The sequence below is a fragment of the Lytechinus variegatus genome, chromosome 2, assembly GCF_018143015.1.
Source record: "Lytechinus variegatus isolate NC3 chromosome 2, Lvar_3.0, whole genome shotgun sequence".
Taxonomy (NCBI): domain Eukaryota; kingdom Metazoa; phylum Echinodermata; class Echinoidea; order Temnopleuroida; family Toxopneustidae; genus Lytechinus; species Lytechinus variegatus.
Genome location: NC_054741.1, coordinates 37,049,168 through 37,066,989, shown reverse-complemented (window position 1 = coordinate 37,066,989; position 17,822 = coordinate 37,049,168). Strand labels below are relative to the sequence as shown.

Sequence of the window (17,822 nt, the reverse complement as noted above, 5' to 3'; positions counted from 1 at the left end):
ATATACCACTTTTTCTTTTTATTCTTTCAGCCTCGCATACAAACAAACTTTCCTCACAAATTCTTAGTTTTACTGCCGAAGTGATACTGCCCCCCAAACTAATACACTTTCATAACAGCAAACCATCAGGGGCAGTTTTGGGGGTATTTTGATGTTGGTTTAGGGCAAGGATTAACCAACTGACCAGCTTTACATCTACTCTAGATTTAATCTAGAGGCTAGGGACTATTAAAAGGAACCTCCAAACTGCACAGATCTACAGTTCACAGAGTACATGTATAATATACACTCCAAAAAAAAAAAAACAGGGTTGGTCTCTAGATCTATATCCTAGGTTGAAGTATGCATTGAGTTGACAATTTAAAGAACATTAACAAGTAATCACCCTACATGAACATGTAGATCCCGAACAAGCAGTTTTAGAACATTTCGCTCACCCGTTTGCCTACAAGCTTAATATCAAATGTTGTCTTTATACCCTTTTCATAAACCTATCCTCCAATTAGCCGCCTAAGAGTAATGCGGATAATTCAATAAAAATTGCGTTCATAAACTCCGAAAAAAAGCCGCATTATTTTTACGAGCGCCCGTCCTGAAAAAGGCGGATAATCGCCATGACAACTGGACACGCCCCCTCCGATGCGGTTGTGTTGGAAAAGGGTGACCTTGTGACCGCACCATGGCAATTATCCGCATTATTTGGAAATGCGTTCATAAACTCAAAATCTTATCCCGATGCCGCTATTATGCGGATAATAGCAGCATCGGAGTAATGTGGATAACTCTTGTCCTCCTCCAATTTTACGACCAAATTATGCTGCTATTAGCCGCCTAATTCATAGTAATTGGGTTTATGAAAGGGGTATTAGATATTAACTGCAATATGTAGGCCAACAATAGCTTGGGCTTTGTTTCTGTTCAGTTAATAACAAATCCAGGTTTCCTCCTCGTTTTAATGAACTGCTTGAAGTGATTAATTGCGTACATAAAGAACATCAATCTTATCACAATTATAATATCAGGATTATCTGATCTCAGACTGTTTGTTTTGAGTAATTAGACACGAGGAGTGATAAAAGCACATGGAATGATTAACACCCATTGATTGAGAAGAAAAATGGAAACCCCCTCCGATCCCCAAGCAGTCTCGCCACATCTTGGAACTATAAAAAGAAAAGAATAGTACATACAGACCTGTGTAAATGTTGATTTTGTCCAGGTCAGTATAAAAGAGAGTGATAATGGGAGTCCATCCCAACAGAAATAAGAATAAAAGGAGAAAAATAAAATAATTATGAATAATCAAATTACATTAAAATTGGGAGAAAACTGACAAAGTTTTGACATTTTAAATTTTAAATTTGCAGAATATAAAGAGATCTGCTGATGTGACTCACTCAGTTTTTTCTTTTGAGTTGTATGATAAAAAAATATGCTTAGGACTCTAATCTTAGTGTAATGAACAAAATATGATTCCTTTCTGAACATGTGGAAATGCCATATAAACCAATTGTGGGATGATAACTTTCCATTTTAATACCAGTAAATCAAAACAAAATCTGTTTTGGTTCTTTACTTTTCATGTGAACACTTTTTGGAGTAATTTACCAAAACTAAAGCGATCCTTTTAAAACCAATTTCCTGCTCTATGTACTCATATGCACATGTATGTAATTGCACATGTACAGGTAGGCCAAACTGTGGCTAAACATTCCCATTTAAGACATCTACATGTACATTTCGGGGAAATGATATTCATACTTTGAAACATCAATTAACAATATTATTATCAGAGCCTCATATTGCTCAAGAGGAAAAGGCAGAGCTGTAAGTTGAACAGCTGTGGTCATGCATGATCCCTTGTCAGTCCCATGCACTCTAATTCATGTGGGTGTGTTGCTAGGGCAATAAATATCGGAGTCGTATCTGGTGACATAATTGTAGGTTAATGTCAGATAGAAGTTTGATCAAGTTTTTGATGCGTGCCAAAAATAGAATCTGCCCCCTATTACAGGAAAGCTTCTGAAACCAGTGTCAATGCAATGATTGGTTTTTAATGTTGTGCTAATTGGTTTTTACTTTCCATTTATCAATTGGTTTTTAATTTCCATTTATGCTCAAAATCATACTGTTTTTTGTATGAAGTAAGAATGCTTGTCTGTAAAATTGTACTTGATTTATGTTACTTTATATTACTTTGTATTATGTTTTGAATGGAAATGGAATAAAGAATTGAATAATTGAATTGAATAGTGCACTGTAGATCTACTGGAAAATCCATTTAGTGCTATTTTTTTCCCAGAAATTTTAGTAAAAATGTGCACAGTTAGTAACAATGTACACATGTGTTTCTACGAAAAATGTACCAGTATCACTATTATGGTACAAAGCTGTGATCATTGTTAAAATATTCATAAAGGTAAATTGCCAATTGGTCTCCATCCACTTCATTTACCTAACGTTTGGTTTCAATTCACATGGTTTGAAAAAAAAAACCTCCATGTAACAAACAAAAAGATGGCCTACCGATCCTATTATTTGTCATCTGTTATGGAAAACGAACATTTATACTCTTATTTGTTTTTTTATTTATTTATTTGCTTGTGTGTTTGTTCGTTCATTCCTTCGTTCATTGATTGATTGATTGATAAATTTATTTTATGTATGTATTTATTAATTTTTCTTTCTTTTTGGTGGTGATCTTACATTTGAACTACGGTGTATGTATGTGATGCCATCTGGGGCCCGTAACACAAAGGTTAGCGATTGATCGCTAATTTCATAGAACAATTCTGATCGGTTCATAGTAAGTCTACAGTACTGTACTTAGGAAAATGCGCATGCAACAAGGATCTTGATTGGTCATTTTGTTTAGCGATTAATCGCTAACCTTTGTGTTATGGCGCCCTGGTGATTTGAAATTATATGGCAGATATGATACAATTTGCTGTTGTTCGCGACTGGTTCCCATCCTTCAATCACTGGCTATTGAACAAAATCACCTCTACAGGCTTAAAGGAAACCAAAACCCAAGAAGAGAAGCAATTTCATTGGAAAGAGTAAAATAAGAGGAACAATTTTTAAAAAGTTTCATCAAAATCGGTTTTGAGATAAGCAAGTTATGGACGTTTACTTTAAAAACTTCTTGTTGTACTTTCTATGGGGGATCCTCAATTTGGCAAACGTGCTTCAAAGTGGCTGATTTTGTTGACTACTCTCCATTTGTTTGGTCCACAGATTTTCAGATTTTCCTAATTTTCTTTCAAATTGCATCTTGCCTCCTTAGCACAACATATGTCATGGGAAAATATAATTCACACCACATATGTCAAGGTCAGGAAGAGATCATGTGAAATATGTAAAATAAAGGGGATAATCTTGAAATTTGGGTACAGTGCAAATGGAGAGTTGTCCATAAAATCAACCATTTTGAAGCACGTTTGCCAAATTGAGGATCCTCATAGAAAGTACAACAAGAAGTTTTAAAGTAAACGTCCATAACTTGCTTATTTCCTAACCGATTTTGATGAATTAAAAAAAAAAGTTCCTCTCATATTACTCTTTCCAATAAGATTGGGGTTTGGTTTACTTTAATACTAATATTATGGGCATGAGAGACTACATTTACATTGTAATCAAATGTCGGTCGGAATGTCCTATTGAATTTCATTTTTGTTTTTCATTGAAATATTAACCTGTACACATTATTGAATCACTATATGCACCTCACTCATCTTTATCAATGAAATTATAATTGAATGTAATTTGGATGGCCTATTAAAGTAAAATTGGAGAGCCATGAGCACCTTGTCTTAAGCACCACTTCATTCATCTTCTTGTTTAACTAATTTCATTCAAAAGGTTGTATTCTTAGTTTTATTTGTTTTTTCAGCTGGAGTGAAGCAAGCGCTGGGTAAAAACTATGAACATGGCCCGATTAAACTGGTCAAGATGAATAAAGGCACTGAGCAGGAGGACAGAGTTTTGGTAAGAAAAATAACTTTTTATTATTGTGCATTATATGTAATTGTTTTAAAAAAAAATATTTTACAGAAGACAAGTTCACCTTGACAATATAAAGTTGGTTTTAACAAAAAAAAGAATAATAGAGAAATATATTATGGAATTTTATATTGCGTGGTATGGAGGAACTGCTCACATATTACATCACAATTCAGAAACATTAAATTTCCTATAGTTCTCTCAATCATCATACCTTTATCTATATTTTTCTCTATTTTTTCTGTTTTTATTAGAACCAACTCAACCAAGTCAGGATGAACTTTCCCTTTAAAGGATGGTCCTGGCTGAAAATATTAATTTCTAGATAATAGAGTAAAATTCACAGAGCAAAATGCTGAAGATTTCATCAAAATCGGATAACAAATGACAAAGTTATTGAATTGTAAATTTTATCAATAATTTGTGAAAACAGTTCTATGCACATCGTCGTGAATATTCATTAGGTGGGTTGATGATGTCACATCTCTACTGTCCTTTTTCTTATGTTATTATATGAAATCATAAAAGTTTCCTTTTTTCATAAATGTGTAAATGATGTGTCTCCATTAAGATGAAATAAGTTGCGGCAATAAATAACTAATGCACTTTAGTTGTCAATCCAATTGTTTTAGTTCTTGGTAGAAAATTTTGAATAAACCTAATTTCATATGATACAATACAAAAGAACAAGTGGGGATATGACATCATCAGACCACCAAATGAATATTCATTAAGACATGCCTAGAACTGTTTCACTGGAATAATGCAAATCTTTAAAATTCAATAACTTTGTTATTTGTTATCTGATTTTGATCAAATTTTCGGCATTTTGCTCTATGAATTTTACTCTATTTATTGAGATATGAATATTATTGGCCTCTGTATTCTGCTAAGTTAAAGTTATTTCAATCCCAATATGCTTTGTGTTATGTTTCCCAAAGATTCCTTTTAGGGACAGTGATTGTCTTTTCTGTTTCTGAAAACATGAACTTCTGTTTCAAACTTGATCCACAATGGAAAATTCTGTTTTCGCCAGAGAAAATGAACGGAGCAAAAATATCAATGAGTTTTCACATGAAAAGTAAAAATGAAAATGGATTTTCTGTTTTTATTTACCTATAAATAGAAAATCACAGTCCCTTTACTTTTCACCTATTTTGTTATAAACCATAGGAAACTCCTCAATAAAAAATCTAAACTACTTTATTGGGAATCTCCCCCCAATGGAATATTAATGTGACAAGTTACTTCTGGGAAGGGCTAATTGAAGCTTTGCAAATTGGATATTTAACAACGTGTTTGAGATAATGAATGACATCCTGTATGATCAATAATTGAATCTAGGGTTGCTGGCCTTCTGAAAGAAATTGAATTAACTATGAAAGTGATCATGGTGATTTGTTTTTGCCTGATTGCCGAGGAAGCATGAATGCCAGTAAGCAAGCAATTGGAACCAAAGACTTGAGGTCCTTTCCGAGGGACCTACATTTGTAGTAATGAGCGTAAATGCCTAATAGCACAGCAAGCAGGAATTGAACCCGGGTCACCAGATTCTACATGTACCCACTGAGTTTCATGTATCAGGCCTATGTATGATTGACGTCTCTGTACCAAATCAATGTAGAGGTGTCGAGCACACTAGAAAATTGATTGGTTGATGATGTCCCCATTTGATGGGAATTATGCAGTCCTGTAAATGGAATTCCTGTTGAATATAAGTTTAGTGTGAACCAGCAGCCTTGCATAGAACCTCAACTCTCAAACCTGGCCTTTTTTGGCTAACACATACAAAATGCAACATTCTGGATTGTCTAGTCTTGTGCCTTGCCAAAGGACTCTAATGGATGAACCGTGAGGTTTACTTTGTAAAAGGAGTCAAGCTACATGTAGAATCTTGTGATTGGGTTTATTTTGGTCGGTGGAGAACAACCGATTGATATGAAAGGTTCTTTGTAATATTAGTTCTTTGCAGGTCAATACGTGCAGTGTGCACATTTAACTTTACAAAGTTGTAATTTACTTTATGAATGGTAATAAATGTTGATAAGTCTCAATATTTTTACTGGTCTGAATACACACACATGTGTACATGTACACACTTCTTCCATTTTATAGCAGTTTTGATTGCTATAACACATTTTACTCATTTCCAAAGACCATGCTTTATAGACTTTTATCGCACATGTACATTTGTCACACCTTATTTGAACATGATTAAAAGAGATGTTCTGATCAAATAATAAATACATGTATATTGTGTACATATAATATGTTCTTTGCCCCCTCTTTTTCTATTCTTTTTTAGCTTTGCAAATTGGAAGTTTGCACTGTATGAATATCCCATTGAGCCCTTCATGTACATGTACACATGTATGCCCATGATAATTTGTATATTAGGTCTACATACTGGAAATTGGGTAGTACTGAAATTAATCAACATTATCCTAGAGAATTTCCCTTCTATTTGTCACTTTCTAATATTTGTATAATTGTATCTATTATATGTACAGTACATGTAATGTTATAAATATTTGAAGTAGTGTGAGCAAAACAAATTTCTATGTGGACAGTCAATTTGAATTGAATTGGTGTAGACTGAAGGCCAAGTCCCCCTTCCCCCTCCCAAAACAAGTTGATTTTGATGAATAGAGAACTAGAGAAATATACTCGTACTGAAAATTGCAACAAAATTAGATGTAAAACATGGCATTTCAAATGCTCATGATAAAGTTTTATGATGGCAGTACGTAAGAGAGCAAAGGCTGTCACACGCTTTCTCTATTGTAATATTGTAGAAAGTAGGCAATAAAGGATCAATTTCAGGCTTTGTAGATTTACAAAATAAAAAATCGCATTTGACATCATTCTCACTACCTTCCTAAAACTAGTGGAAACTAGTTTAACGTGTAATGAGTATGGTTGAAGCGATCTTGGAAGCGATCTTCCAATTTGGTTCATAAAACCACCTGGGGCCTGTTTCACTAAGCGCTAAGATGCGTCTTAAGCATCCATAAGTCCGGTTATAGGACTTAGTGTAAGATGCATCTTAGCGGGAGTTTCACAAAGACCACTAAGACGCGTACCGTACTTAGTACCCATTTAACTAAGTTGCATATAGAGCGTAGCCTACGTCTCGTCTAGACGAGACGTAGGAACTGTTCTTAGTGTAATGTCATGTGATAAATTTCGCGCCAAATTTGAAAGTTTATCGAAGTCTCGATGATGGCCGACCTCCAAATTTTTTTCTAATTTTTGCGAAATTAATTTATGCATATTTTTAAAAATTCACATAAAATGCCTCTTCTTCTTTATTTGCTGACCGATTTTGATATTTTTTGCTTCCATCTGGTAGAGCTTCATGAGGTTCACCAAATTTGTACACGGAATTTTGAAATTTTGTCTGGAAAATTATTTATTCTAATTTATGAAAAATTTATTCATAAATTACAAAAAAATGTTTTTTCTTCTTCATTTGTTGATCAGTTTTGTTTGCTTTATATGATAGCTCGAGGTGGTGATACAAAATTTAAACATAGAATTTTGAAACTCATTGAATCTGCTATTTATTTGTATATATTCTCAAAACTCACAAAAATTGCTTACTTAATTGCTGATTGATTTTGGTTATTTTTGTTCCATCTGAGAGCTACATTAGATTAACCAAGGTCCTACACAGAGTTAAGAAACTTTGACTAGATAATAATTAATACTTAATTCATATGAAATTTATTCATGTATCACAAAAAATGCTTCTATGTCATTTCTTCATCAATTTCAATTCTATATCCTCAATTTATGTCACCAATATAATTCACTATGTAGAGTGTCAACTGGGCTGAAATTAAAATTGTGTAATGTGTGTTGGCCATTGCAGTAATGGGTGTCCCATTCAATGATACAGAGTCGGATATCATACTCATAGGCCTAGACTATATTCATGTACAGTAGACCTACGTATCGTCTACGGTCTGGCATCATCATCAAATTCAGGGGCATGCAATTAATTAGACAGTGTGAATAATTAATGAGCCATAGTACTTCCATAGACTATATAGAGATCTAGATCTATTCTAGGTCTAGTCTACATCCACACTATTTCTCACGTACGACCAATTGTGTAGATATAGGCCTAGAATCTACAAAATATTAATTTCAATTTATAAATAGGTCTAGACTAGTCTGAATCTAGGTCTATAATGCAGAAACATTTTCAGTTTTATTGCTAACACTAACACGAAGAGTAACAGTTAGGCCTACATTAACAATCTTGTCCAATTCCTAGGCCCTACTTCTATTCTAGTTCTACTAGGAGGCCTAGATCTACTAGAGTCTAGAGTTCTGGATCTATCATCTAGATCTAATTCTATGTGACTGTCCCCTGATCCTGCTACTTGCTAGATCTAGAAATCTACTTGATACTGGTAGTAGGATGGGGGGGGGGGGGGGGGGGGGGGTCGGGTGTCCGGACACTTTATATTTTTTGAAGCCTTCTTTTTCGTCTTTGGATTACACTAAATATGCAAATTCAATGGAAGTAATCATCTTCTATTTTGTTCTCTATAATATTTCCTAACATTTTGCACTAAAAATTAAAGAAACTTTGCTTGTAATTTTTTTCAAATGACTTTCTAAAATTGATCGTCCGGACACACAACAACTGGGTATACTGCCAATGGTACTGCTACTGCTAGTATTGATTATAGACCCTGTCCCTAGGCTAGGCCTAGAATCTAAATAAATCTAAGAGTAACACTAAGTTGCTCACTAAGGACCGGAGATCAGGAGTAGGCCTAGATTTACTACTAGACTTAGACCCTACTTGTCTAGGGTATATAGTCTAGGCCCCAACTAAAAGTCTAAGAGTAAGACTAAGATTAACATTAGATTTACAAAAAGACCTAGTACTTCTAGATACTACTAGATCTAGTACGTAGTATCTAGAAGTGCTAGGCCTTTTTGTAAGTTGTACTTTTAGTTGTAGGTGGCGTAGCCTAGGCCTAGGGGCTAGACCGAAAAAATTATATCTCTTTAGGCCTAGACCTAGACTAAACTTAGAATTTACGACTTTAGTCTTTACTAAGTGAAGTTAGTTTCGTTCGTTAGCCTCCGACTCCGAGGCGAGGGGGTAGGGTCGGTCTAAACTAAAGAGAGGAGCCGATCCTACCCAAATCAGAGGCTAACGAACGAAAGAGACAAACATTTTCGGTCTAGGCCTACCGCCAGTACCTTGGGCCAGTACTATACTAGACCTACAATGTAGGCCTACTACAACTTAGTCTAGTTAATATAATAGTTTGGTCGTGCATGAGAAATAGCGTGATTGTAACGTAATCCACGACCACACTGTCCACAGACTGACAGCGGGCTCGCTACCACCACACGCACTGTTCACTGTTAATTAATTATTAATTATTAAATCGGCCGCGATTGTCGAGGTATCAAATACAACTTCCATCACAAACTTCCACTGCATACATTTCACTTTCAATATTTTACTTCTATGTTGTCTTAAGAAAAAGGTTAATTCCATACCTTCCCCATTATCCTCCTACCGTAGGGCCTAGTAAAAAAAGTGACAAAATTCCTCCTTTCAATTTTTAGTCGCAGACGAGAACTTGCGGGAAATTACTTTGTTTTTATCTTCACACAAGGTCAAAGGTCACGAAATTAGGCTTCGTAGACTCAAAATCGAGACGTTTTATTGTTGAAGACGCGTCGCACACAGGACTTAGTAAAGAACTGTTTAGTGGAACTGACGCACCAACAGGACGTCAGTAAGACCCGTCTTAGTGTATGACGCGTCGCAGCGACACTAAGTCCCGTTACACTAAGTACTGTTTAGTGAAACAGGCCCCTGGTGATGTACATTAGCTGTAGTTTTCAAGATCGCTTTGCCTCGTTAGACTGGTTTGAGCTTAAGTGAGGATACAACCGTTCTGCTTCGGGAAGTGATCTTCGCACATTTTGAGCTCACTACTCCCCACACTGTGTAGAATGCCTACGCTGCAGTTTTGAAATTCATGTGAAACATGTAACCCCACTGAGAGTGTTCCCATAGCAACAATATTGCTTTACGTAAAGTGATTTTGAAAATCACTTTCAGGTTGAATGGGAACGCTAGCAAAGCGATCTTCCGAACTGGTCTCCTGAACCAGTTTCCTGTAAACTAGTTTTAGAAAGTGTAATGAGAAAGGGGTCTTTGTGTGCTCCAGCTTTTGGAGTTCATTTCCCCTTTAATGAAATATGGCTTTGAATTTTTGAATATTGCTTCTTGTGCATATATGTATTCATAGATTGTGAACTTTACCCAGTTACTTTCTATGTTATCCAGAAACTAAATTATGTATTCAGTTTGCATTGTAGGATCACAGAAACGTTATTGTTGTTTGAAGGTGGTACATACATACTAGTTTCATATGCCTGAGCTAACAGTCCTTTGACTGTAACAAAAGATTAATCAACCCTTTGTCGACCATACTTAGTTTCAATTTTTTTCAATGGTACATACAGTACTATGTAAACCTCCACTTTTGTATGATACATGCACGTCACAGTGTATTAAACCCAACATCATATTCACTTCATACATGCAGGCTTTTATGATATACATGTATGTGCTCTCGATATGTATTTTCTTATTGTTCACTTCTATTTTCATGGTTTTCGAACAGTGCCTGAAATGTTCTTAAATTGCTGACTTCATAAACGGGTCAATCTGGAAGCTTGTCTGTTCAAGCAGACTAAATATTGAAAAGTGATCCCGCATGTACTGTACATAAAGACAAAACGTTCATTCAACTGGGGTGTAAAATGAGAAACTTCATTGCACGTATATGTATGTAATTGTATTTTTTTTGTAGTAAAATATTGAGTGATATTTGTTGGATTTATAACTTGAAATGCTGGAGTAGATGATATCACACACGTCCTATTATGGGGGGGGGGGATCATTTCATTTTCATTTCATTTCATTTATTTCCACATAAAAACACATGATACATAATATACATAAAGCTGAACATAATTGTGGAGGAGTCACTAAAAGCCAAGGGCTTGTCAAGAGTGACTCCTACTGTAGAGTTACTTTTACATAATACATATACATAATACAAGTATCATCACAATTATAAATTTTCATGTGAAATCCCCAAATACATAAAACCAATTTTCATTTCATATGCACACCTAAAAACAGTTTTAGGACATGGGCCTACATGTATGTAACATTGGTACGGTACTTGGTGTATGTTCATTAATTATTATTTTGAACAGTGGCAGTTAATAGGGGATTTTGATTGAAAGAAAAAAAATAAAGAGGCTTTTTAGTAATGATGTAAAATGTATGACTTTCAACAGGACATTATAATTGAGCAATATAATGGTCAATCAATTATGAGCATTCCAATGAATTATGTAATGCTGTGCTTATGAAAACATTAAGTGCATAGATTTGATGTCAAACTTCATTGAAAAGAGTATCCAATTTTGATATTGGATTAACTTGTAGGCCCTTCATGTCCTGAATCACACCATTATTCAATCATTAGTCCTAATTTAAATAAACATACAAGTTCATGTACTGTATGAACAAATGTCTTTAAAATGGATCAAGCTCTAAATTGTGTTACCCTCCCCTCCCCCTGTCTTGACCATGATTGATATCACTCTGAGCATGGACCTACTAGGTCCATGCTCTGAGTGTGATCACAATTGTAAAAAGGAGTCTTTAAAGAATGATTTTGATTTCATAAGCTTGTATCAAAACTTGAAAAGGTTATTTTTCAGCTTCTGCTTGGTATTTTAAAAAAGATTTAATCCCTGATCCTTTTGAGTGATTGTTTTCTTTTCAAAATAGTGAAATAGGCAAATAAGCTTTGAAATTTGGATGCCAAAATAAGTATTTTTCGTCATTTTGTCTGTATTGTGCAAAGTAGTGGAACATATAATAAAACATATGATTGGCTGATACACCACAGAATAGGGTTCAAATTCTGGGTTATGGATTGTTCATTTGTATATGTATAGCGTGACAAGACAAACCAGGGCCAGCTTGACTCCAAAATACCTGTTCACTGACGCATGACAAAAGGAAGAACAGAGCATGGAGGATATGACCCGCACTCTCTATTTATATTTCCAATTTTAGGGAAATCCCTTTTTATCCCTTTTCGTAATGCCTGCAGTCCTCTCCTCTAGATTGCATACTTTACACATTTACATAATGCATTAATCATAATCGGGCCATACAAAAAATTGTGTATTTTATATCACATGTACGTGTACAGAATGGCACTCATGTTTTGGTAGTAATAAGTAATGCAAGGTGATTGTAATTTGATTCAGAATTGTCAAGAACATATTAAAATACTTGCAATGAACATAAACTTATCTAGTCTTTCTTAGCATCTTAATAAAATTCAGACCAGTCTCACTTAAATATGTAAACGTATGCATGTAATCTTGAGGCCAATATGTCTTTGAGAGCTCTTCATTGCAACCAAAAAACAGTGACAGGTTGCATTTTACAGTAGTGCGAAAATACAAGTGCCTTGGGTCAATACAAAATAAAGATTATTCTGATATCTCTTTTGAAAAGTTGACCTTGCACAGATTATTATTAATTATTAATGTTAATTAACTGACAAATTAACACTACTTTGATGTTTTAATTATCAAGTTAAAGGGATGCCCCAGGCAAAAAATCGTATGATTTAAACAGATAAAGAAAAATCTGACAAATAAAATACTGAAAATTTTATCAAAATCGGACAACAAATAAACAAAGTTATGGCATTTTAAAGATTTGCATTATTCTTTTGAAACAGTGCTAGGCATAACTTCATGAATATTCAATGAGCAAATCGATGATGTCATATTACCACTTGTTCTTTTGTATTTTTTAATATGAAATTAGGTTTATCCAAATTTTTTCTACCAAGAACTGAAAAAAAAATGATTACCAACTGATTTTGCATTGGATATTCATTGCTGCAACTTATTTCAGTATAGAGGAGACACATTATCCACACATGTATGAAAAAATGAAACAATCATTATTTCATGTGATAACATAAGAAAAAGGAAAGTGGGGATGTGACATCATCAGCCCACCTAATGAATAGTCATGATGACGTGCACATACCTATTTTCACAAAATAATGCTAAACTTTTAAATTCAATAACTTTGTTTGTCATCTGATTTTGATGAAATTTTCAGCATTTTGCTCTGTGAATTTTATTCTATTTATCTATATATAAATGTTTTCAGCCCAGAGTTCCCCTTTTTGGAGCACTACATGTATGTAAAAATAAAAAATAAGAGCCAAAGTGTACTACAGGTATGCAATATTTTCCTGAAAAGTTGATGAAAAATACAATTGCCTTTTCATGTTGCTGAAGTGATTGTGAAATGTTAGAGGTTATTTTTCTTCTGAAATAAAAGTTAAGCTGTATTAGAGCTGAAAGTATTTATGAATTTCTGTTCTGTTGTTGATGGTGTTAATGGTGCCTCTACAAACAAGTATCCTGTATAATGACTGCAGAGATCTTACTGAGCTGCTATGAATTCAAATCTATTGTCGAACTGTATAAAAGAAACATGCAGTTATTACTGATAGTTGAAACTAAATCGGCATACATGTTATTTCTTTTACATGTGCATGTCTGATGTATATGAAATATTAAATTGGCAAAAAACATGAAAAAAGAAAGAAAGAAAATTGAAATAGCTGCCTTCTGTCTACATATTTTCACTCTTGTATAATACTGTTGTACATAAGATGTGATCTGGTTTCCACTTCTGTTACACTGAAATATTAGTATGTGGATCTCAAATGATTCATTTGCATAATTGACTATTACATTAATGATTTTTAAATTCATATTTTCTCTCTTTTTATTTGTCTGTTTTTGCAGGCTCTCACTCAATACAGAACCTATGTGCTACTCTGTGCGGCAAGGACAAGGGTTTGTACACACTATTCATTTTATTAAAGGTCAAGTCCACCTCAGAAAAAATGTTGATTTGAATCAATAGAGAAAAATGAGACAAGCACAATGCTGAAAATTTCATCAAAATCGGATGTAAAATAAGAAAGTTATGACATTTCAAAGTTTCGCTTATTTTTAACAAAAAGTTATGTGAATGAGCCAGTTCCATCCAAATGAGAGAGTCGATGATGTCACTCACTCACTATTTCTTTTGTTTTTTATTGTTTGAATTATACAATATTTCAATTTTTACGAATTTGACGATTAGGACCTCCTTGCCTGAACCACAAAATGTTAAAATAATGGAATTCTACGTGTTCAGGGAGGAATGAAACTTCATTTCACATGACAATGACGAGAAAATCAAAATATTTCATATAATAAAATACAAAAGAAATAGTGAGTGAGTGATGTCATCAGTTCCCTCATTTGCATACTAACCGAGATGTGCATATAACTGTTTTGTGAAATGAAGCGAAACTTTAAAATGTCATAACTTTCTTATTTTTACATCCGATTTTGATGAAATTTTCAGTGTTATGTTTGTTGGACTTTTCTCTTTTTATTCAAATCAAGTTTTTGATGGGGTGGACTTGTCCTTTAAGATGGGGAGTGGGAAACTTGTTCAGGGTTCCCACAGTCAACGAAAATCCAGGAAAATCCTGGAATAATTTGTGGTCATGGAAAGTCAGGGAAAAGTCAGGAAATTTGTGAAAAGTCATGGAAAAGTCATGAAATCGCATTTTACATACATGTACATGTACCTTTTGCCTTGGCTATGGCAGCTTTCTACTTTGTCGTGTCTCGCAACTCTCTTATTCCGTGATCATTGCAATATTTCTTGTTACGTTTACACTCTTGAGTTACATGTACATTTTTATTAGATCTTAGGGTGTGACTTCAACACCTCAGGGTGTGGTCCTCTATAGGGAAACCAACTGGAGTTATTTAACACCCTAGTTTAGATCATTCCAATTCAAAGTCTTAATTCACATAAAAAAGCTGAATTCAGCTGTGCAACCCTTGACTTAAAGGGGGAAAATAATTTTCACCTACTTTTTACACAAAATATTTATGTATATTCACCACCAAAACTTGCAAAAATTATCATACACTTTGTATGTATGTCATGGAACATTAAAAAAATATATACCGGTATATAAAAATTGTGATTTAATGAATATGGAATGTTTTGTTTTCATATAATTTTCCTCAGTTGTCGAGCCAACTCATATATTTTTAAATGTGGTTAAAGCTGATTATGTCGAGGTAATGAGGCATCATATATGTTTCTCTCCTTTACAAAGGAATGTTATTAGCATAGGATTAGAAAGAGAACTGTGCCAACGTTATATAGGGAGAACACGGATATTAGATTTTTGTTCTGGTAAATAAAAAAATATAACAAAAGCATTGTGTGGTAGACCCGAGACATTCTGAAGAAATATGTGTCTGGTATTATGTCATATCTTTGGTATGGTGCAATGTTAATTGAGTAGAGTATTCTTTCTTGAAAATAGTCCTAAAAAGGACTGTAAACCAGAAGGAATGTTGAGTGAGAACAGCTTGAGTAGTAGAGCTGATGAGGAGATGCTGGCTTGAGTCGGCGGCGAGTAGAGATGATGAGTAGTAGAGAGGTGTTTGAAAATAATTTGGCCAAGTGTCTGTACAGCAAGACATTTGACTGGCCCCCCGGCGGACAGTCAACCTGTCCGAAAACGTCGAGTCTCTCTACTACTCATCATCTCTACTCGCCGCCGACTCAAGCCAGCATCTCCTCATCAGCTCTACTACTCAAGCTGTTCTCACTCAACATTCCTTCTGGTTTACAGTCCTTTTCAGGACTATTTTCAAGAAAGAATACTCTACTCTCAAATCTCCACTTTCTCGCCTATCCACTTCTTCTCTTCTATCCACTGTTTCTATAACACTCCACATGGTGTACCGTAAAACACATCAGCAATTGTACATGCCACCATGCAAATCTTCAAACAACATCTGAATGTTAATTGAGTTAAATAGCTCGTTATTTTAAGAATCATGATACTGTGGTGCAATGATACATTTATTGGAACATTATTTTATTTATTGGAGCTGATTATGAACAAATGTGACCTTATTTTATAAATTAAATGAGCATATTTTGATTTGCAGTGATTGACAGAAGCACAATTAGAGCTTCATAATATGATGTTGCAGAGCCCTATGAAATAGATAATGCCTGGGTGGCCAGTCAAATGTCTTGCTGTACAGACACTTGGCCAAATTATTTTCAAACACCTAAACGAGTTTTTCTCTTTGTGCAAAATAACCCCCTAAACAAGGTTTACGCTTGCTTTATCTACACATTTTGGCCCCTAAATAGGTTGTTGCCAAAATATGACTCTGGGGAAAAAGCTGGGGGGGGGGAAACATCCCCTAAACACGTTTGGCTAGTCTTAATAATAATAATAATAATAATATAGGTATATTTACCCAGGGAAGCCGCTTCAGTTCCGAAAACTGTTCTCTCAGCGGGCCCTGCTATTATTCTTTAAAAAAAAGCTTTGGAAAAAAAATACACTTAATACGTTTGACCCTGCGATTGACCATTGACCAGTCTTTCAAAACTACCCCTTTTTTGAAAATCAGTGTTTTTGATACCCTTAACGAGAGCACGCGCGGCCCGCATCCAAAACTGAATAACACCCCTTTAAACATGTTTTGGGGTCATGTGTGTGTACAGCAATATATTTGACTCCCCCCCTGGAGAAAATGTAGACAAGGGTAATACATTCATCATGCAGTGGGAATTCACATGAGGGGCTTCAGCCTTTAAAATTTTTAAATATGGTAGATATGTATAGACCATGTGTAAGTGAATGAATAAAAATCTTGATTTGGTTCAATAACGAAAAGTGAAATTTTCGATGAAACAGAAGGAGGAAAGATTACCCTTTTAAAGATTTGTTTTTCCTTCTCACTACTTGGACACGATTTGTTTGCATTATGTAAAAAATAAGGTAAATCAAAATTATTTCCTCACTTTAACGTCTAAAAACAAATTGAGGAAGTAAGTCTTTTTCATGTGTGTTTCCTATGTGTATATAGGTGATATGTGTATAACAGAGCATGTACTTAACTTTTTTTCACTTTAACTTTAAAGGCAAACTCGAACCCAACAACAACAAAATCAAACAAGCATACTGTAACCCCTTGAATTTTATAACTTTCTCATTTTAAATCTGGTTTCAATGAATCATTCAGCATAATGACTTTTTATTTATTGATTTCTTTTCTTTTTTTAGTCAAATCAACTTTTTGCTGGGGTGAGCTTGAACGTTAAATTCAGGGCAGGTTTGAATGAGATTGTATAACAAGGAAATATGCTTCTTTGCTTTTGGTTTCAGGTGGAGTTTAAATTCAATCACCTTCAGATTGATTCATTGGAGAGTAATAAACCACTCAAGGTAAGAGTAGTCATATTCAGACCAACTCAGAGTTTGAGAATACTAAATATTTTCAGGAATTAATTTACCTGATCCACCCCGATCTGAAACGGTGTTGGTTTTTGTTGCCAATGTGAAAGCAAAATACTCATACTCCCCAAGAAGATACCCTGTAGATATCAAAATTATGAGAATATTGCAGGTATTCTCGCAGTGAGAAGGCATATGACAGGAACTTAATAATCCAGCGAGTTGGGCACGGAATGCTGGGTTAGCTGTTTGTTGAGAGTGCCTAATTCGATACTGCACATACTCGTTTCTCACAGAACTTACCCCGATAAGCCCGTCTCACACTATGCAATCCGGTGCGACGCGACTTTTCAAGAAATCGCATTTTGCAGT

General features: G+C 34.6%; 1 protein-coding gene across 4 annotated transcripts in view; it reads left to right on the top strand.

The window, feature by feature from the left end:
• Positions 1 to 17,822, top strand: part of LOC121408003 (F-actin-uncapping protein LRRC16A-like) — a 97,190-nt gene that overhangs the window by 10,205 nt on the left and 69,163 nt on the right. For all 4 annotated transcript variants that reach the window (XM_041599302.1, XM_041599301.1, XM_041599298.1 and 1 more), the window contains exons 2-4: positions 3,893 to 3,987; positions 13,918 to 13,968; positions 17,382 to 17,441. In XM_041599302.1, the coding sequence (XP_041455236.1) occupies positions 3,893 to 3,987; positions 13,918 to 13,968; positions 17,382 to 17,441 (206 nt within the window). The remainder of the gene's footprint in view (positions 1 to 3,892; positions 3,988 to 13,917; positions 13,969 to 17,381; positions 17,442 to 17,822) is intronic.